This window comes from Peromyscus eremicus, chromosome 4, assembly GCF_949786415.1.
Source record: "Peromyscus eremicus chromosome 4, PerEre_H2_v1, whole genome shotgun sequence".
In the NCBI taxonomy this organism is placed as follows: domain Eukaryota; kingdom Metazoa; phylum Chordata; class Mammalia; order Rodentia; family Cricetidae; genus Peromyscus; species Peromyscus eremicus.
In genome coordinates, this window is record NC_081419.1 from 147,481,155 (window position 1) to 147,504,484 (window position 23,330).

Consider the following 23,330-nt stretch of genomic DNA (forward strand, 5'->3'; position numbering starts at 1 on the left):
AGCTTTTAGGTTTTCGAGCAGCAGTTCAGCTGAGATTCACTCTGGATGAGGACATAGAAGCTTCCAGTCTGAGGAAACAGGATCAGCTGAGGAACTGGCGAGGTGAGGTAGCTGTGGCTTGTTCTGCTTCTCTGATCTTCCAGCATTCACCCCATTACCTGGCTCCAGGTTTGATTTTATTAATAAGACCTTCTAAGATTCCTGCTACAGTATGCAGCTTTGTCCCGACACGTTCTCCATCGTTTTCTGTCTTACATCAGACCCAAAAGCAGTGGAGCCCACTGACTGGGGAAACTGCTAAAAGCACAAATACATTTTATCTTCACACTGATTCTTCTCAGGTATTTTGTCACAATGAGAAAAGCTAATTAAGAAACAAACTGTACAATATAAAAATGCAGATGCTACTTACCAAAGAAAGAAAAACAAAAGTCCAGTAGAGCTTTCTCTTTCTCAGACAGATTTTTACTAGGATATAAAAGAAAACCTACGTAACTAGAAAGGCAGGCCACATTTATAGATTGGATTCTCAACATTATAGAGAGGCAAGTCCTCCAAATGGACCAATCGGTGCTATGTTTTGCTTTATTTTGTTCGGATCTGATGTGTTGGATTTCAAATCTATAAAGGATTCTAAAGGACAGAGAAGATCAGATGAACAGGTCTTTGCATTGTTAGGGAACAGGGTTTGTGTTGCATGGCCACAACAGCAGGCTGGCTCCAGCAGAAAGCCTGACACCACCAACTTCAGGTAAAGTGCGAGGCATAGGCAGGCTGTGCAGTGAGGTAAGCAGTCTGTAAAGACAGCAACACACACTCAAGGGGAGACACACACCTCTCCTCAGCCCCTTAACACGTAGTGGTCCCAGGGAAACTGTGCCCAAGAGCCCAAACACCTGAGCCCTCCCTAACTTGTCAACAGGAATACAGGCCAGTGTATTCCAAGAAGAGTTTCAAAAGGTACACGCCCACGCTGAGCACCAAGCCCCAAAGCCACCAGCTCCTATATAATTTCACATATTTTAAATTTAGAAAAAATTAAAAATTTTAAGGTAGATACTTGGGGCTAAAACTTCATAGAAAATTAGGAATGTGTTTCACATGAAAATCAAGATTAGTAATTAGTGCTTGGTGAGGTGGAAACAATGGAGATGGGTAGGAGGGGCTCTGGGGTGCCAGCCATATGCCTGACCTGATGACAGGACTGCAGGCGTACTGGCCTCATAGAAATGCTCAGACTCGGTATGTTTTAGCCCACTTTCTATGTATCATACTTCACAATGCAAGAAAGTTTTAAAGATTTCTTATTTCATGTGTATAAATGTTGTGATTGCATGAATGCATGTGCACCATGTGTGTGCCTGGTACCTGCAGAGGCCAGCAGAAATATCAGATCCCCCAGAGCCGAAAGTGTTCCTTCATTGCTGAACCACATATCTAGTCCGACAGTGCAGTAAGTTTTAAAGAAGGTTTTTAAAGAGATTTTTAGTAGAAAACAAAACAAAACAAAACAAAAAACCAAACAAACAAACACCTGTAGATGTAACCAACTGTCTTATTAAATAAGAAACACAGAGCCGATTCAGAGAAGAAAGCCAAGAGGTCAGAACTAAGAGCCTTACCCTTCCTGCTTCAGCCAAGAGAGCTCTCAGAAAGGGGCCTACTTCCTGTGTGTTTGTCTTTATAAAGACTTTCGGTTCTGCCTTCTCATTGGTTGTAAACCCAAACACATGACTGTCTCGTCACTGCCTGTATGTACAGCCCTCCAGGTCCTCTATGGTATTGAGATTAAAGGCGTGTGTCTCCAATATTGGCTGTATCCTTGAACACACAAAGATCTACATAGCTCTGTCTACCAAGTGCTGGGATTAAAGGCGTGCACCACCAACGCCACGCTCTTGCTATGGCTCTAATAGCTCTGACCCCCAGGCAACTTTATTTATTAACATACAATTAAAATCACCTTTCATTACAAATAAAATACCACCATAAACACCCACTGGCAATCTCAAAAAAAAAATTTTTTTTTCAAAGAAGCACACTATAGAATTCAGAATTATGATCTGACAGCCTGTCAATCAAGATTATTTTACAAAACAAATGTTAAAACCAGAAGGCACAGCAATTCTGAATCTGTGAGGCTGGAGCAGGACAATCGTCATGAGTTGGAAGGTTTCAAAAGAAGACAAGAGAAAGTTAGCTTCATGAGAGGTAAAGAAAGGGTGAGACACATGGAGACGAATGGGCACGACAGGAGTTCAGAGCTTAAATGGAGCACACTGCACTGAGCTAGATCCTGGACCAGAAAAGCAATACCACGGCATTATCGGGACAGTCTGTGTACCTGGGCACGGTGGCTCACTCTAATCTCAGCACTTGGGAGGCAGAATCAGATGGATCTCTAAGCATTAGAGGCCAGCCTATTCTACATAGTGACTTCCAAACTTTCCAGGGCTACACAGTGAAACCCTATCTCAATAAACCAAAACTAAAATAAATAGATAACAAACAACATTGTACCAGCTCATTTCCCACGTGTCACAATCGCACTGTGATCACAGGGGTGACAAAGAGGAGGGTCCTTGTTCTTAGGAAATTGCAACTGAAGCAATCAAGGGCAATGCTGCATGAGGTCATCAAGCTACTTGCAGGGTCAGAGAGAAACATGCAAGCTTGAGGAGACAGAGATCCTGAAGGGGAGAGGGCAAAACGTGGACAGTGGAGGGACTGAAGGAGGGGCACATGAGAATTCTTACTGCTACTCTTGAAACATTCTCTCCCCTCTCTTCCCTGGCCCTCATGTGTGTTTCATTTAAAAAACATCTTTTAGTGAACTATAAACACAAACTTTCAACTTAAAATGTAAAGTAAGGAAAACAAAAGAAAGCAAAACCTCACTCTCACAAACCTCAGTGCAATATACAGAGAACCAAGAGACTCCACAGCAAAGCAATGCAGTTAGAAGGAAACACAGCTTCAAGTTTAATTCACTCTCCTCTACCACCAGCAGCTAGAAAGCTTAAGAAATGGAGCTGCCATGAGGTGTACACCTCATGTAATGCCATCCCTGGGAGAGAGGCAGGAAAACTCTGAGTTCAAGACCTTCCGGGCTACACAGCGAGTCTGTTTCAAAAAAAGTTAATAAAAGACAACAAAACCAAACCCAAGCACCTGGAATTAAACTTGACAAGAGTCAGGACTCTGCAACAGGAAAACATGCTCTACAGCTTCATAGTTGTATTAGTGTGTGCGCGCACATACATGTGTGTGAAGCACACATACAGAAAGTAAAGAAAAACCCAAAAGACAAACAGAAGGTCTGGAAGAACCACATTCTCCAGGGACCGACTGCTGGATGGAAGCTGCCAACAGGCCCTCCACAGGCTGGTTGGTTTTCTTGCTTCTAGGGACTGCTAAGCCCCTGCAAAGTGTGTGGGGGAATGAGCCAGTGAGAAAGGCCAAGGCAGTCCTGAAGAACAGCCCTGCGAGTCTCACTGTATAACGTCACGGTACTGCAGCGCAGTGACGGGTAAACCAGAGTTCATGAGGACATGGGACTGAAGAAAGTGGCAGCAGAGGACACAGAGAAGACAGTGCCTCACCTCACACACTGTCCAGACCTCCAGACCACAGCCATGACTCCAGGTGGACTGGACACCCAAATGTGAAATATAAACTTCAGAAAACACCAGCAGAGAATAGCTATGGCCCCGCAACAGGCAAACATTTCTTTTTGTTCTTTCTTGAGATGGGTTCTTTTAAGTTCCCAAACTATCCTTACACTTGGCACTGTTCTGCCTCAGCCTCAAGTACTGAGAGGAAATGTGAGCCACACATGCAGCACAAACACCGTGTTTACATGACACAAACGCACTAACCAGGAAAGATGAAGTAAGAAAGCTGTGAATCACATGTAGATGAAGAATGAGGACCATATCTCCCTGCTTCTAAAATGGGAGGATACTGGGCTCTCTCAGTTCTATGACCTGGAGTGTAAGGGGCGGGCCCATACTTGACCTAGAACATCACCTCTAAAAACCACCAAGTAGATGGCAAGGAAGCCCTTGGCTCTCTTCAGAGTGGTACAGCTGGGGAAGATGTAGAGGATAAGAAATGAGGGAAGGAAAGGACCAGTATGCCAGATGAAGATTCGGGGACAAAGGCATTCCTGAACAGATGGGGACAGAGGATAGGAAGTGATAAGGTCAAGGGCAGAGCCAACCGGACAGGGATGAAGGTTCGGAGGAGTTTGGATAGCTTTAGTTCCTGCTTTCTTCAAGAAACCAAACCCAAGGTCATCACTGAAAGCAACATAGACTGGACCAGATCAGAGTTGCTATGGAGTGACAGTGGAGAAAGGCAGGGCAGGGTAACAGGCAACTTGGAAGTCCGCAGTCCAGGCAGTGGTGTGCTACACCCTACTGTAGACATGGGACAGAATGCCTTCCACACCATTTCCACTCTTGTTAGCCGGCAGTTGGTAACAAAAGCAACGAGCAAGGCTGGAGCTGCAACTCAGGAAGAGTCTGTGCAGCATACATAAGGCCCTAGACTAGATCCTCAGCTCCACCAAAACAACAACAACAACAAACAAGTGGGAAAGCCCAGTAAGATGGGATTCTGCAGAAACAGAATCAAGGTGTCCTGGAGACAGCTGTTGCCCACCTGCCCCATGAATCCCCTGGAGCCTGTCACAGCAGCAGAAGGCTGACAGTGTAAGGATGAGGCTTACCGGCTGAAGATATTCTCGCTGAATGCGTGCTTTTCCAAGCGAGTGAGCAGAGGCAGGTTATCGTGGCCAGGGATGTCCAAGAAAGCCGTGACCCTCCCGTTGTCACAGTCTGGACCACAATCTTCAAATACATCTAGACAGGAAGAGGAAATACTCTAAAACTATCTGTAGGTGCTACTAACAGTGATGGGTCAGTCACACTGTGGTAGACATGTCCTATGACTGGGCTGTCCAGTGCAAACTCCTAGAAGCCATCCACAATGGAGCCAACAGCTATGGAACTATAAAAGAAGAGTGGCAGGGTCCAGTGTCACCAAGGAAACTGGTTCCCATCAACAACTATGATAATCACTCATCTCTGCAGGAAATATGTACCTCTCCTCCATCACTTGAAAATGGTCAGCCAAGAAACTTACTTCACCCTGCAGACAAGAATCTAACAGCAGGTTCACCTCACATCTTGTCTGCCTAAGGACTACTTACCAGGTACCCATCCACACCCTGGCCTAGCAACACTCAAGAAGGCCCCTCCTTACAGGTCCCTTAGTCCATCCAGGCTAAGAAGTACCCTTAGGTAGCTGAGTTAGGAGCCCTGGAGCCAATGCACCTGGAACAGAAGTAATCCCATGACTCCTGATTACCTATGTGATCAGATGGCATCACTGAGCCTCTCTGCACTTCTCATCGTGAAGTAAACCTATCTGTGCCATCAGGATGGTAGCACATATGAGTTCTTGCACATAGAGGCCTGTGAGATCTGTCCCCTAGCCCTGTGAGCTGGCCAACCCTGACCCCTGGTCCCATGTTTTCATCTATGGTGACCATGACTGGCAGATACTGTCCCTCATCTCCTCTGTCCTGGGCTTTTAGGTTGTGGCTAGCTTGCTGCATCTCTAGAAGGCCTTCCCTGCCCACCACCTCTCATGTCAAAGGCTCCAATGGTGCCAACCTGGCTGACCTGCTACAATACAGCTCTCTGCACAATACAGGAGGCCTTCAACAATAGCCACTCTCTTTGGCAGGTCTCTACACACTCACTACTGAGTTCTCCAAGCCCAGCACAATGCCTGGGGTGCAAGGGGTGGTCCTTAACCACGTGATGAGCAAATTCACTCTACAGTTATGTATCTCTCTAAGGAAACTACCAAATTAACATAATCTTTCCATAAAACACACACTAAAGACTTATCACTAAGAGACTACTCTAGAATGGTAATAGTAAGAAGAGCTCTTAGGTAGTCATAAAAATTAAAGTAATTTAATTTATGGGTTAGGGAGATGGGTTAGTCAGCAAAGCACTTGCTGCCCAAGCATGAGGACCTGAGTTCAATACCCAGGACCCATAAAAAGCCAGGCATGACGGAGTACACGGTAATCTCAATGATAAGGAGACAGAGACAGGCAAACCCCTAGGGCTCAATGGCTAACTAGGTTGTGGAATATTACTTTAACTATGTAAAGATGTGTTACGTTTGTTTATGTTGCATTTGTTTAACCAGGCAAAGATGTGTTACATTTATTCACACTGCATTTGTTGTTTAATGGTGTAAAGATGTGTTGCTTTGCCTGCCTAAGGTACCCAATTGGTCTAATAAAAAGCTGAATGGTCAATAGCTAGGCAGAAAAGGATAGGTAGGGCTGGCTGGTAGAGAGAATAAGCAGAAGGTGGAATCTAGGCTCAAAAGAAAAGAGAGGAGAGAACCAGGAAATAGAGGGGAGAACAAGGGAGAAAGAGAAGGAAACACCCAGAGGCAACCAGGTAGCCACCATCCAACCAGACATGGAGGAAGCAGGAAAAGTAGGGCATACAGAATGAAAGGTAAAAAGCTCTGAGGCAAATGTAGACGAAGAGAAACAGGTTAAATTAAATTATAAGAGCTAGTGGGACAAGCCTAAGCTAAGGCTGAGCATTCATAATTAAAAATAAGTCTCCGTGTCATGATTTGGGAGCTGGTTGGTGGCCCAAATAAAAGCCTGCTATAAACCAGTCTATGCTACTTGGTGAGTAGTAGGCCAGTGAGGGACCATGTGTCAAATGGACAAAAGGTGGACAGCTACTGAGGAATGACATCCAAGGCAGACCTCTGGGCTCCACAGGCTGTGCAAACACACACACACACACACACACACACACACACACACACACACACACACACACCAGAGTGATAGCTGTTATCTTTGAAGCACCTATGATAAACCAACGGTACAGAAGTACCTAGTAAGCATGACTCAATTCTTTGTCTTTTGAGAGAGTATGTTACTGGACCAGTAGCCAGTGAGCTCTGGGGTGCTGCCTGCATCTCCCTCCGCAAGGGCTATAGATACACATGACATGACTGGCCTTTTAGGGTGCTGGGGATCCAAACTCAGGGCTTCACGCTTGTGTACTATACTGATCGAGCCACTGCCTCAGCCCTTCTTCGTCTTTAAAATTTTTTCTTTATTTTTGAGAATTTCATAATATAACATCTATCCATTTTTCCTCCTTCAACTTCTCTTATATCCCTCCAAAAAGCCCTCCTAACTTCTTGTCTTTGTAATTTTTTTTTTTTTGGTAGTCCACAAAGTCCAGCTGGTAACTATCAATATGTGAATGGATAACCAACCACTGGAGCATGGGACACCTACCAATGCTACATATCAAAAAGAATGATTCCGCTGGGTGGTGGTGGCGCACACCTTTAATCCCAGCACTCGGGAGGCAGAGCCAGGTGGATCTCTGTGAGTTCGAGGCCAGCCTGGACTACCAAGTGAGTTCCAGGAAAGGCGCAAAACTACACAGAGAAACCCTGTCTCGAAAAACCAAAAAAAAAAAAAAAAAAAAAGAATGATTCCTCTTCCCCAGGACTATTCACTGCCAATAACTTCCCAAAAGGGGGTAGGGCTGGGGATCATCTACCTCATGTACTCTGGGATTTTGGCTGGCTTGATCTTCTACAGGTCTCTTGTGGACATGACCACAGATTCTCTGAGTCTACGAGTGCAATGGCTATATCATGTCCAGAAGACAGCACTCTGCCCACCCTCCACCCAGAAGATGGCACTCACTCTGCCCACCATCCACCAGAAGACTGCTCACCCACCAGCTTGGCATCCTTTCTGCCTCCTCCTCTTCAGCATTCTCTGAGCCTTAGTGGGGGTGCTAAGGACCCACCATTTAGCAGTCTTTCTTGCTGCTGTTCTACAGGTAGAACTTTACCAGTCACGCATCTGGCTTATGCCCCCTAGAAGTGGGCTCACACTGTTGTTCTCAGTCATCTCTGCTCACTGTGTTCCCAAGCCTGGCCAGCCAGCTGTCCTCCTTACTTGGACTAAATACCTTAGTGAAGCACTAACTGTCAGAAGAAAGCTGTGTACCTGAACATGACTTGCATTCTTCAGAAGGTCGATGAAGATAGATTACTAGAGTGTTGGGGGCCAAACTAGGTGTGCAAAAACAAGTGAAGATATTACAATCATGAGGATTTGCATCCATAGCTTGGTGTTTTTATAAAATGTATTATTATTAGTGTGTGGGAAGGGGAGGCATGTGACTGTGTGCATGTGGAAGTCCAAGGACAACCAGCAAGGGTTGGTTCTCTCCTAACATCCAACTCAGGTCTTTAAACTTTGTGCAACAAGTGCTTTTACTGTGAAGCCATCTCTGCACCCAGGTTTTTAGGCACAAATCTGGATCCTCAGGAGAACTCAGACTAGAAAAGCCGGTGAGGCCTCATGGGTGGTTGTGATCTAAGACTCTGTGCCTAGAAAAGGCATTGGCTCAAACTAAGACATCAGCCTACACACACATTTTATGTATAACAAGCACTGATTGTTAAAATTCAGCTACTGGGCTGGAGAGGCGGCTAAGCAACTAAAAGCAAGTACCGCTCTTGCTGAGGACAAGAGTTTGATTCCCAGCATCCAGATCGGGTGGCTTACAACCACCTGTAACCCTAGCTCCAAAGTGATCAAACACTTCTGGCCTCTGCAGGCATCTGCACTCAAATGTATACACCCCTGCCTCCAACACACACAGACACACACACACACACACACACACACACACACACACACTTTTAAAAATAAAAATAAATTAACCTTTTTTTTTTAATCCCTGCTACGGCTGACTTTTCCTATTATGCAGCCATCTTGTTTCATTCCTGCTGGAGAAGAGGAAAATCTACTAAAAGGGTAAGGCAGGAAGGAGGGAAGGCCCTGGATTTGAAACCCAATTATCAAGAGGACTCTCACTGTTTCAAAGACAGCCTGGTAGGTTTGTGTACAACAAAGAGAAAAAGACACAGCAAAGCCCTCCTGGCCCTGATCCCCTGCTGAACCTTTCTACTTTGACCAAAAAGAATAAAGATGGAGAAACAAGCAGCCCAGGCCTCCCGCAGGCTAGTTTTGGCAAGAGACCTGCTTCCCTGGCTAGTTCTGGAAAGATCAATGGCACCTGCTCTAGAGGTGCTGATACCCCCTGCTGTACTTTGCATTGAAAATTAGATGTCTGTGCCAGTTACACTACAGGTGTGAAGAGGCAGAAGAGTCCCACCTGGCAGACAGGAAGCCATGGCCAATTTAGGAGTAATTGATCAGAGTTTAAAGTAGAGATGGCAAGCTGTTGCCTAGGTGCTCACTATTCTCTGAAATACTGGCCACAATTTTTCTCAACTCTTTTAGTTATAAATAAGAGCTTATTAAAAATTCAAACTGCCTCACAGAATCGTAACAAAGTATCCTGTGTGCATGTGCATGTGGACATTTTGGGTGTCTTCCTCAATTGCTCTCCACTGTATTTGTTGAGGTGGTCTCTTGCTTAACCAGGAGTTCACTGATTCCCTTGGAACAGCTGGACAGTGATGCCCAGGGATCCTCCTGTTTCTGCCTACACGGCTCTGGGATGACAGGCATGTGTGGCCATAGCTAGCTTTTATGTGGGTGAAGGGGATCAGATTCAAATTCTCCTGCTTGATGGACAAGCTTGGTCCATCACCCAAGGCCTAAGTAGTGCACATCAGCTTAAGTAAGTGTGTGTGTGTGTGTGTGTGTGTGAGAGAGAGAGAGAGAGAGAGAGAGAGAGAGAGAGAGAGAGAGAGAGAGAGAGAGAGAGAGAGAGAGAGAGAGAGAGAGAGAGAGAATGAGAATTAAAGTGCCATTTCTCGGCAAGATCACAAGGGTCATGACTAAGACCATGACCACAGTACTTGATGTGTATACTCAAGACCCTCCCAGGGCCCAGAAACTGCAGCCCTCAGCCCACATGAGTGAGGAGCTTCTGTGGATCCTGGCAAATTACAAAGAGCTCACTGCTGAGCTCTCGGGCTTACTCTTGGCCTTGCAATTCAGAGACCGACCTGCAGACCCAAGGAGAACCTCACATACAAGAGCAAGGGCTTCCATGGGCCCTTGGGACCCACTCTATGTTTCATGGGCAGAACTTGTTGTTTTAAAGCTCTGCAAGAAACACTTTCATCAGAGAACTAAAGACCTTGGTAATTAGTCCACAGAAGAAGAGCTGTTCCTGCAGAATACTAATGACCCTACTACAGAGACACATAAAACAAGGGAATAAAAGCTATAGGTCATATGGTATTGAATAATTAACCCGTACTGGTTACCTCCAACAGTCCAGCAACTAGCCACACAAACTTTTGTTGTATAGTTTAAAATGTTGTGATGTTTATATTAATTTTTTGAAAATTTCATACACTGTACTTGGATCATATTTGTCCCCCTTCTCCAGCTCCTCCCCACTACTTATCAACTTCATGTTTTCTCTGTCTGACTGTCTTTTAAACTCAGAGTCCAGTTTGTATTGGCTGACCACTCCTGGGAATGAGGTCGGTTATATATACCAGCGAAAAAACCAGCCTTTTCCTCTACTACCGTACCAACAGTTCCTCAGCTGGAGGTATGACACCACACTCCCTTCCTGTCCTCCATGCTGGTATTTTGTCTGGCTTGAGCTTGAGCTGGTCTTGTTGAGTTCATATGTGCAGCTGCTGTGCTGTGTCTGGAGCCATCCTCTATCTCTCCCAATTCCATGTAGATTCAGAGCTTTCCACGGGGGTGACAGAGATGTCCCATTTAGGACTGGGCATTCCAAAGTCTCTTACTCTTTGCACTTAGACCATTTATGGGTCTCTGTGTTAATTACTGAAAGAAGCAGCATCTCTGATGAGGGTTGAGTGAGGCACTGATCTACGGGTACAGCAACATGTGATGAGCAGTCATTTTATTGCTATGTTACTTTAGCAGAATGATTGTAGTAGGTTTTCCTGAGGCCCATGACATATCTAGTCTCAGGTTCTTGGCCCCATTGACAGGGTCAAGTATAGGTTGCATCTCCTGGAGTAGGCCTTAAATCCAATCAAAATATGGTTGCTTACTCCTGAACAGTTTGCATCAGCATGCATATCTTGCCAGGCAAGATATTATTGTATCTCATAGTGCTCACAGCTGGCTGAGACAGATGAGTACTTTTCTCCTCCAGTACTGTGCACAGTACTCTCCAGCACAATGAACATTAGTTAATAGGGATGAAGCTCTAGATCACCATCTCAATTTCTCCACATCCTTTGATTCAAGCATGTGCTGTCTTCAGCAACAGGGTCTTACTGTCAAGTTGGAAGCAGGTAACCAAAAGAATTGGCAATAGCCTATAGAGTTTGGGAAGGGGTTTGTGGAACCCCATCACCCAACAACTCAAAAACAGGTAAGTCATTCATTCCTGGTACCTAAGGTTTTATTTAGTGATGCATGGTGTCTAGGTGGGGTACTGTTTCCTGCTCCCCCATTGTTGTAGGGTTTCTGTTGCTGTGGAGAGAAACCATAACCATGGCAACTCTTAAAAAGAAAACATTTAATTGAGGGTGGCTTACATTTTCACAAGTTTAGTCCATTATCATCATGGTGTGACATTGTGGTGTTCAGGCAGACATGATGCTGGAGAAGGAGCTGAGAGTCTCACATCTTAACCCGCAGGCAACAGGAAGCAGTCTGAGACACTGGACGTGGCTTGAGCACATATAAGAGTTCAAAGCCCAACCCCACAGTGACATACTTCCTCCAACAAGACCACACCTACTCCAACAAAGCCATACCGCCTAGTAGTGCCACTCCCAATGAGTTTATGGGGGCCAGTTACATTCAAATTACCACATTCCACTCTCAGGCCCCCATAAGCTTGTAACAATTATCACAATGCAAAATGCATTTAGTCCAACTTTCAAAGTCCCATAGTCTATCACAGTCTCAAAAATGTTTAAAAGTCCAAAATTCAAGGTCTCTTCTGAGATTCACGTAATCTCTTAACTATAATCCCCTATAAAATCAAAATTAAAAAGCAGATCACATACTTCCAACACATAACGGCACAGGATATATATTACCATTCCAAAATACAGGGATGGGGGCAGAGTGAGGAAATACTGGACCAAAGTAAAATAAAAAACCCAGCTGGGCAAATGCCAAACTCTGCATCTCCATGTTTGATGTCAAAGTGCTCTTCAGATCTCCAACTCCTTTCAGCTTTGTTGACTGCAGCACACTTCTGTCTCTTGGGCTGGTTCTACTCCCTGTTAGCAGCTCTCTTTAGCTCTGGCATCTCTAACATCTTGGGGTTTCCAAGGCAATCCAAGATTCACACAATGGCCCCTCTAGGCCTCTGTGCAGGCCATCTTGACATACGCCTGGCCTCAGTGGCTTTCCTTAGGCACTACTTGACTCTAAAGCCAGAATCACATGGGGCTGCCAAGTTCTGCTGGGGCTGGAACATGGCCCCCTTGTTCAATTATATCTTCACCAGCGTTACGTTTTCCATGGTTCCTTCACTGTCTATGCTTGGCTGTTCTGGAACTTGCTTTGTAGACCAGGCTGGCCTCAAACTCAGAGATCTGCCAGCCTCTGCCTCCAGAGTGCTGGGATTAAAGGTGTGTACCAGCACACCTGACTATAAACTTTTCTTTAACTCCTTTTCACAAGTTGGAAACTTGGATGGGTGGGATCTTGCCCTGAAGTCACTACTCCCTTTATCCCATTTCTTAATCTTTTTATCTCCTTAAACAGAGATTTCACTTCCTGGTGTTCCTTTTCTCCTCAAATTGTACATTTTATATTTTTCCTTTCTCAACTTGCTCCTTTCCACTGTAAGTCTTTATTAGAGTTACCACTAACAACCACATGACAAAGTCTATACTAGGCTGTTTGGAGATTTCCTCTGCCAACTCTTTACCTTAGCCTCAGGCAGACTCTTTGAACAAGGGCAAAAAGCAGCCACATTCTTCATCAAAATAGCACAGGAATGATCTCTAGGCAGCATACTAAAATTCTTCTCCTCTGAAACCTCTTGAGCCAGCCCCCTACAGTTCATCAAATCACACTCAGCACCACTGTCTTCCATGTTCCTATTAGGATGGCCTATTAAGCAGTGCTTAAAGCTTTCAACTGCTTTTCTAATCCACAGACCCAAGGTCCCAAGGTCCCAAAGTCCATATTCTTTCAAACAAAAGCATGGTCAGGCCTATCCCAGCAATACCCCAGTCCCTGTCTTAGTTAGGGTTTCTATGGCTGTGAAGAGAAACCATGACCACAGCAACTCTCATAAAGAAAAAACATTTAATTGGGGTGGATTACATTTTCAGAAGTTTAGTCCTTTATCATCATGGTGGGATATGATGGCATGTAGGCAGACATGGTGCTGGAGAAGAGCTGAGAGTCTTACATCTTGGCCCCACAGGCAACAGGAAGTAAACTGACTAATTGGGCATGGCATGAGCATATCTGAGACCTCAAAGCCCACCCCCACAGTGACATACTTCCTCCAACAATGCCACACCTCCTAATAGTGCCATTCTCCATGAGCTTATGGGGAACAATTTTGTTCAAGCTACCACACTCATCATAGAGTAACTCAATTTAAACTCTTTTCATATATGAATTTATTTTAGGAACCTTCTGTAGTAGTAGGTTTCTATATGGCTTTTTCAAAAGGCCTTTAGACCACACAAAATTCTTAAGGTCCAGAATGCAAAAGAATATTACCAAGCTTGAAAAGAAACCAAGCTGATAATAACCAGGAAAAATGAATACGCAGAAGTTGCCCAGAGCCGATGGGATTAATAGAAAATTCTCTTTAAGCATCAGTTAAAAGAATGTTTAAAATATATATATTCCAGGAAAAAAGAGTCAGAAATACAAGTGAGATCCAAGTGCATATCTGAGTGAGAAAAACACACAAAACAAACCAAAAGATAAATGGAAATAAGTTAACAGGTCAGACAACTGGGAAAATGGATGACTCAAAAGATACAGCAAGAGGGGCTGCACTGGTTACTCTTCCAGAGGACCAGTATTCTATTCCTAATACCCTTATGACAGCTTACAACTGCCTGTAACTCCAGTTCCAAGGTATCTAACACCCTCTTCTTGCCTTCGTAAACACCAGACACATGGTGCACAGACACATATACAGGCAAAACATCCATACACATAAAATAATACAATTTAAAAATCAACACAGGAAACTCCAAAATAAAGCAAACAAGCCAAATGGCAAGAAATAAAAAGATGTAAGGTGGTGCAGCGCATGTGCAAGCGGAGATAAGGTGAGGCATGCACCAAGACCAGAACAATAATGGCTGATCTGAGGAAAACTGCAAGGCTTCAGACTCTAGAAACTCAAACACTCCCGCTCTCTGCAGAATAGCACCAAGGTATGGGATAGCAGGGCATGCCACATTCAACTGCTAAAAACCAGGGACCCAAAATACCCTTTAGAAGAAGGAACTATTTTAAAAGTTCCTTCTTTTTAAACTGACAAATAATAACTGCATTCATAGGGAAAATCTTGAATGCGCTGGAGGGTGTGGGGGGGGGGGTTACACTAAAATCCTAAAACCAAGAGAAGAATGGACTTCTCACCGAAAACGATTAAATAAAAAAAAGAAAGAAAATGGAAAGAAACCATTACAGAATTGAGACAAAGTCTGTACCTAGAGATATGGCTTTCAAAATGTAAAGTAGTATAAACATCTAAAGAATTTTAGATGTTTTTAAAAATCCATGAGTGGGCACTAGAGTTACAAGTGGTTGTGAGCAGCATGATGTGGTACTAAGAAGCAAACATAGGTCCTCTGGAAGACCAGTGAATGCTCTTAACCACTGAGGCATGTCTCCAGCAGCAAACTACACAGACGTTTCAAACAAACAACAGAAAGCAATTGACTGCCAACAGACTATATGCAAGAAGTGGGAGGGCTAAGCCGGGCGGTGGTGGTGCACACCTTTAATCCCAGCACTCGAGAGGCAGAGAGGCAGGTGTTGAGTTAGAGGCCAGCCTGGGCTACAGAGTGAGTTCCAGGAAAGGCTCCAAAGCTATACAGAGAAACCCTGTCTCGAAAAAACAAAACGAAATGAAACAAATAAAAAAAAAAAAAAAAAAAAAGAAGTGGAGGGCTTTCCTCAGAACGGTCATGACATTGATGGAGCTCAGACACCACTCCAGTGAGAAGAGTGGAAACAGGAAACAGTTGCTTTTTCCTCATTCAACAAAATTTCTCTAAAACACAGAAAACTGCAGGGCCTGTGAGAGGCCTCAAAGTGCAAAAGCATTTGTCATGCAAGCCTGACAACTTGAATGCGATCCCTGGAACCCACAATGGAAGAAGAGGATGGACTCCCCAAAACTGTCCTCTGACCTACACATGTATACCACAGCAGAGCTGCACCCACACTAACACATGCATGTAAGCTTCTCACACACAGTAATAACAAGATGAACAAAACATAACTAATGTCTAAAGCAAAACTACTGATGGCACATCATGGTGTCCATGCATGCTTGTAGAAGTACCACATGGCACCAAGACCAGAAAAAAAGATGGAAGCAGACAGGCTGGCAAGGAAAAAGCAAAACTGCCCCCATTCATAAACAATTGCCAAAGACCTCAATGAAATCACAAAGCAACAACTAAAGCAGGTGAGTATTTCAATAGTATAGGACACAACTCAATACACAAAGAACAATTATGGGGACTGGCGAGATGACTCAGTCAATAAAGGGCACGCAAGCTACATGACCTGAGTTCCAATTGCTAACACCCAAATTTTTAAACCACCACTTGGGGCAATATGAACACTGGAAAACTTCCAGGGATCAACTGCAGGAACACAGCAATGAAGATAAAGTGCTATAGAGCAAAGCAGAGGTCAACTGCTCCTGAGAGCGGAAACCCCAACATTGTTACAACATCATCTTTTCTAAATTAAACAAAAAGCCTAGTGCTATCATAATCAAAACCCAGAAATTAAGTGTAGAGAAATCAATCCATTGCTTCTAAGTTTACATGGAAATTCAAAGGATCTAGAACAGCTAAGGCAGTTTTAAAGAGAAAAGCCTTACTATTCAGGTACTACAAGATGGGCTTAAGAATAAACATGCTGCTTTGCAGACAGTAAGAAGAAACACAGTTGTCTGCAAAACCTCGAAGCCAGTTCAGGTTTTTCAAAGGTTCCAAGGTAACTCAGTGGCAAAGGACAAACTTTTCAGCAAACAAAACAAAACAAGTAAATAAATGTGGAGAAGATGAACCTTGGTCCTTATGTACTGTCAACGTAATTAACTTACAATCTGTCGGCAAACTCAAAGCAAGGAACATTAGAAATTCTAGAGTACAGGAGAAAAAGCATGTGCCATAACCAAACAATAAATTCAGCCCCAATGAACAATATGCTCTTAGAAGAAGAAAGAAGCAGCCAGATGGGGTACCCCACACCTGTATCCCAGCACCAAAGAGGTCATGGCAGGGGGATTGCCATGAGTTTGAGGACAACTTGGGCTACAAGTTCCAGGCTAGCCCCTTATTTTCCCCTCACCACCACCCAACCCAGAAACAATTAAGATGAAAGCGGAACATCATGCCACAGACCTCAAAAAAAAAATTTCAAAAAAGGTATTTATGAAAGATTTGCATAAAGGTTATACATTAAAAAAACAAAAACAAAAACTGATAGTTCAGTACAGGAAATGTTGGACAACATTCTTAGTAATTATGTCAATGTCAATTAAAACCACAATGAGATCATGCTACACACCCACTAGGAAGACAACGTTTTTAACTGACTATATTAACACACTAGCAAAGGTGACAGGCAGGCAAACTGGTACTGCTCCTAAAACAGCCTGACAGTTTCCTTACAACAAAGTTAACAGGCATTTCCCATGGGATCCTCTGAGCCCTACTCCTAGGTATTTACCCAAGAGAAATGAAAACACATTTGTTTACACAAAGACCTGTATGTTCAGTTACAAATAAAGGAGAGCCACCTCTCCCTGGGCCACTGGCACTGCTAGAGCCTTGATAAGTCCGTCACAGTCACTACCAGCACTCATGATAAGCTCTGTAAGTGTCGGTTGTGAGTACTCCTAACACTCACTTCCCTGTAAATAAGCAAAGCTGTTGGAATGAGGCAGTCTCCCTAACTAGCAGCTGCTAGACTCTGCCTGGCTGCTGAGAGCAAAGCCAGGCTACCCTTACACCAATGCCAGTCACCATGAATGCCCCACAGATGCCAAGACAAGTACATAAAAGTTGCAGCTGGCTGCCCTGGTCCTAAAGGCAGCCTCAGCCAGGATAGGTGAAACAGCACCTGACAGTTTGCCATTGCAAGGTGCAAGAAAGTCCAGATGAACCTGCAGCCATTTCCACTTGGTAGCCTAGCACAGAGACTGTGATGGCTGGTACAAAAGGCAAGGCTGTGCCTGGTATTCAGGGGTAAGGCTGGGACTGAGCCTGATCCCTTAATAAAAAGGCAGCAGTGACTGATCCAAAACAGGGGGTGAATGAGTCTGAGCAAGAGGCTGTGGCTGTGTAAACGGTCCTGAGGGCTGAAGAAGCAGGTAGCGCCAGCTCACTGGGCACCAGGCACCAGGGAATTCTCAAGCATTGAAAATGATCTATCCTGTCAGTGGTTAAGACTCACTTAACAAATTAAACACTGGTGAATTTCACCGAATGTAAACTGTATGTCATTAATAAAAGTAACTTTAAAAAATTAATATGAGCCTTTAATCCCAGCACTTAGGAGGCAGAGGCAGGTGGATCTCCAGGCAAGTAAGAGAAATAAAAAAATGAAGAAATGAGACCTTGTTTCAAAAACAAAACAAAACAAACAAACAAAAAACCAAAACACTAAAGAGAAGACATCCCATCTTTTTGTTCTGTTGCTGCGGCCAAGCCAAGCTTTACTAGGCTACAAGGTTCACCAGGTTCGTTGCTGAGATACTGTGAGGGGAACAACTTTGTTTTCTTGAGACAGGGTCTTGCTATACGTAACTTGAATTCCATATGGTACCTAGGCCAGCCTTGAACTTGAGATCCCCTTGCCTCCTCCCAAGGGCTAGAATTATCAAGTCGTGTGCCACTACCTCAGCTGAAACAACTCAGCCCATGAGACTCCCTGGGCTCTGATTCTGTGTTTAGGAAGTGACTTTGAAAGCCCAACCATCTCCTTCAAAACCCAGTAGGCATCCAAAGAAAGCACAATAGTTAGGAAACCACAGGGAGGTGTGAGGCCTCCAGGGAACCCTTCATTTCATTGTAAAGATGTTTAAGACCACAGATATAGGCTGCCACGTCATTTATGTTCTTGGTCAGTAAGTCCTACTTGCCCAGTGGTACTGGAAAAGCCAGGGAGTTCATACCACACAGTGTATCAAGTGGGAAAAGCTGCCAGAATGAATATCCCAGGGGCTGGTCTCTCTATTCTGCATCAGTCATGTTCTTCTATCCCCCAGGGCTTTGGATCACAAGATTCAACCTGGTTACTAAGATTTCTAACAACAGGACACAGAGCTGAAGAAAATGGAATCCCTCCACCCTCCCACCCACACCATAGCAATTTCAATAAAATATTCCAAGTCACAGAGGAGCAGGAGGATGAGAGAGAAGAAACTCTCTCAAGGCCAGGAAGAAAGCTAGAAATCAACAGCACAGTCAGCGAAACTGATACCCAAACCACCATTTAAGACCTGGACACCCAGAGGCACAGTGGGTCACACCTGTAATCCCAGCACTTGAGAGGCTGAGATAGGAAGATTGCCAACCTGGGCTATATAGTGAGTTCCAGGCCAGCTATGGAGTGAGACTTTGTCAGAGATGGAATGAAACATAGAAATAAGAGAAAAATCTGTACAACATACACTGATAAATTAGCACATGGTCAGGAACTAGGAAATCAAGACAGCAATAGGAATCAGCTGTGGGACAGGGAGGAAGCGTCAGTCCATCGATTGAGATCAAAAGCATATACACAGACAGCCTGGGAGCGCAGTTGCCACAGGCTGAGCTGGGCTACTGGGAGGATGGCTGTCCTAATCCATCAAAATCCCAGGCACTCCAGAAGAAGCAAAGGAAGAATTATCCCAAGAAACACTTTTAACTCAAGAGTAGAAACATACCAAACTATCCCAAAGAGAACCAGGTAACAAACACATCTTTCAAAGTACATATGACTGCAAACCACTGCCAGAAAAAATTGGTACACAAGGCAAATGAGCATCCTCAGTTCGGCACCAAAACATCACAAGACCCAAGAAAATGGCTGAGGAGTCTGCTTAGAATGAACAACATCTTCAAAAATAGACATCACAATCAAAGAAGAGAGCAAAAACAGGCAAGTTGGGCAGGCACTGGAAAAGGACCTTAGACATGAAAAATGGGGACTGTAATTAAAACTTCAATAAGCAGCTTAAGTGGCAGTTTAGACACAGCTCGAGAGAGAGTTAGTGAGCTGGAAGATTGATCTGACAAATTACCCACAACACTGCATAGAGAAAGGAAGATGGCAACAGAGGACAATTAGGACACCGGAGATGGAGAGCTTAGGCCTCAGGTAAGTCCAATAGGACTCCAGAAGAGATCAGAGAAAAAGGAAAGAGATACTGGCTGGAAAAAAGATGAATAGTCAATCTGCGGAAGTACAACTGCATAATTAATAACAAAGCCATCCTTGGCATTACAGAGTACCATAAGCAAAGAAAAGAAGGAACAGTGATGATCCAGGCGCAGATCGCTCCCCAAAAAGACTGATTAGAAGAATAATAGCCAATCAACAGGAGGGATATGGATGCTGACAGCCTCATTAGGGCTGACCTTGTCTTTAAGCTTCCCTTTCCTCTGCATAAACAAGCTGAGCAGTGCCCACTCCCAGGACTATTGCGGTGATGACTAAATGACAAAGACAGATAATGGTACACACAAATGTGGAGATGAAAATGGCTAGTGGAGGCAGAAATCCTTATACTGCAGTAGGGCCCCACCAACTGGGTGCCTGGCCTGCAGCATCAATTAGAACCTACCTTCTCTATACATATTAGTTTATAGTATTTTACAGAACACAAGACAGATAGCATTAAAGTCATCTGCTTATATGCAGGACAACTCAGTTCACAAAGTGTACTGTCATCAGGACCTACTGTGTGACAAAGACAGACTCTATAACAGTCTGTAGGAAAGCTACTTCTTTTAAAAACATCCAAAACACTGGCAACATTCAGAAACATCTCCTAGCAAACGTTTGTTTAGGATTTGTAACAATGAAGCTGAAGTGCTCAAATTTAGATTGTGTCAATGTGTTACAGACCAGAATCTTCAAAAAGGCAGCCATATTTGCCTCACTTGCCTCCTACAGAGCACCGGAAGCTGTGCTATGGAAGTACAGCTATATCTCCAAGGCCCGAGCATCCCCCACCAGATGCTGGGAGTGGAGTTAGCAAACAGAAGTTCAGTGGGTTTTTGATGGCATCTTATTACAGAGTGCCACAGTATCAGGCCAGTAATTATGTGGTTTCTACACACATACACACACACACAGGATGCACTCTCATGAGTGACTGTGGTAGTTAGTTGTTTCCTGGGTGCTTTATCAGGGTGGATTTTCCTGCAGTCTGCTTTGTACAGTCACAGGACAGACCTCCTAATGTATCCATCCCCCTCCTCCTTTAGCTGAACCTCACTCTTGATGACCTGAAGACCCTCATCCCAATTGGCCTCATGGCCAATCTCAGGAAAAGACAAATGATAGGTAGTTAATTACCTAACAAGACCGTGAGAAAACCACTGATCTATCCAGACAAGGCCAAGAAAGTTCCTCTGACTGCTGGAAAAGAGGTCCTTTCCTCACGAGGAGTTGCTCTGACTCAGAATCTGTCCCTTAAGTAGAGATTGCAGCTATTTTATTTACTAAATCCTTCTCTGTCTGGTCTGTAAATATTGTCACTCCTGGGCCTTCAGTTTGTCATTCCTAACACAACAATTACCTTGAAAAATATTAGCTGCTGTTATTATTATTAAATCACTGACAACAATATACTGCGGGTGCTATTAATGCTTCTCTGGCCTGAGTTCAAGGATAACCACAGAATTGGAAGTGTGAGGAGGGGAGGGGAGGATTTCTAGAAGGAGAAATTCAGAGAGGCATGAAGCTCTTCTAGTGCCTGGGCTTGGTGGCTGAGTCATGAATCCATGTGGAAAGACAAGAAGATGGTCCCACATCTCGGCCCTGCTGATTTACATGTCTGCTCTGTAAGACAAACAGAAACAGCACTCTAGAGTCCAGAAGTTCTACAATACACAGCATCCTCAATGTATAGAGAAAATGGGAAAACACAGCAAAACTCTAAACAGAGTAAGAGGACCCAAAAGTTGGAATTACAAAGGATTTTAAGGAAACTCTTAAACTTACATCATGAAGAAGGCAATAATTTGTGAAAAGGAAAGGAATCTTAATGAAGAAGTGTTCTTTGGAAAAAAGATGGTTCAGCGGGTAAAATTGGTAGCACCACAAGCCTGATGGCCCATGCCACCACAAAGCCATGTAGGTGGACAGGGTGGCTTGTCTGTAATTCCTTCACTCCTGGGGCAAGATGGGAAACAGATAGGAGTCCCCCAGAAGTGTGCAGGCCAGTTAGCCTAGAGTATGCAGTGCAGTGGCAAAGGAGAGACCCTACCTCAAACCAAGTGGAAGGTGAGGGTGCCCTCTGGCCCTTACACACAAACACATGTACAAGCACACATACACACTGTACACACATACATACACAAGAGTAACTTTTTCAACTTAAAAGTCATCAACTAGTAATTATAGAGTTGGAAACAACATCTGAAATTCTAAAATTCACTGAAGAGGTCAAAATTTTCTAAATCTCCTTAGAGCCACGAGATCCTGAAGCTCTCAGTGAACCCCAAGAGGGCAAACACAAAAATTTCACCTGACACATAGTCACCACTGGTCACCAAAACCAAAATGGTCATTTCGGAAGCAGCATGGAGTGAGGCCTGGCTGCCCTCTCCTCACAGGACAGTGGATAGAGAAAGGCTGCATCCTCCAAGGTCTAAAAGAGAAAGCCATCAATCCAGAGCTTAGTGGCCAGTGGGACCACCTTCAGGAACAAGATGAAATTCTGACACTGTCAGAATTAAAAAAAAAAAAAAAGTGTTCCTACCACTCATTTTTTAACACACAGCTAAGGATAAATGCTGGGAGTATCAGCAGGCTGATCCAGTGACACCGTTTAGAGGCCTGTCTTCAAAGGAACAAAGCCCATGGAAATGGAGAAGACAAAGCACTCTCCTCACTATTGCCTTTACTGCTTTCAAATGCACATGAAGGTTTGAGTGAAAAGGAGCCCCTGTGCTGTGGGATCTGCATCCCAGGTACATGAGCAGCAGTGACTCAAAACCACACAGAGGCTCAAAGGAGCTTCTTCAGTTCGGACTTAGCACCTCACCCCACACATTCACCCTGCCAAGGCCTGCTCTGTCTCCACAGTGAGGCCTTTAAACACTGGGCTATCAAACAGTGCCTGGAACACTTCAACTGTCTCTATAGAAATCAGTCCCGAGGCTTTGATTAGCAGCATTCAGACAGCCAGGTAGCCTCCAAGAAGGCAAGAATCTCACCTTCAGAAAACCGCCCTGAGGTGCAGCCTGCAGCCTGCAGCCTGCAGCCTGCAGCACCCAGAGCTACACTGAGGAAAGCAGGTATACAGCAAGCACAGACTCTAATTAACGTGCTTTTTTTTTTGTCAGAGACAGAAAACAGGTCAAAACTACCATACTGCTGCTAAGCAAAATGAATGCTAACATCCAATATAATGTGAATTAATTTGTCAAGTGTCACTCTAACAATGGGCATAGCAGAATGAGATTTTGATAATTCATATTAGATATGTAAAGAAGGGAAGGCAGATGTTTTAGAGGTTAAGAAAATTGATCTGAAATAGCAGCAAATCTGAATTATAGGGAGTTTTGTCCATGTTCAGAACAGGATTTATAATCTTAGTCCTACACCCAGCAGAGTCAGGCTCACAGCCACAGCCCTGCTGCCAAATTCACTGCTGGTCGGCAAACGGAGCCAGAGGAAGCAGCATCTGGTGTGCCACAAGTGGGCTCGGCACTCTCAGTGCAGTGCAGATGGGCAGCCCTGGTGCCAACGCAGCCTGTCAGTGCCTTAGAGCACGCACAGCTTGGGACAGCATCTCCCCGTTCACAACATGTGGAAAACACATTAAATGTTATTAAATCACACGAGGGGGAAGTTATTTCCTTCTTAATTC

The 23,330-nt window shown here is 44.3% G+C and overlaps 1 protein-coding gene across 1 annotated transcript in view; it reads right to left on the reverse strand.

The window, feature by feature from the left end:
- Positions 1 to 23,330, reverse strand: part of LOC131910020 (serine/threonine-protein phosphatase 4 regulatory subunit 1-like) — an 86,633-nt gene that overhangs the window by 49,003 nt on the left and 14,300 nt on the right. The window contains exon 3 of the mRNA XM_059262018.1: positions 4,733 to 4,865. Within this exon, the coding sequence (XP_059118001.1) occupies positions 4,733 to 4,865 (133 nt within the window). The remainder of the gene's footprint in view (positions 1 to 4,732; positions 4,866 to 23,330) is intronic.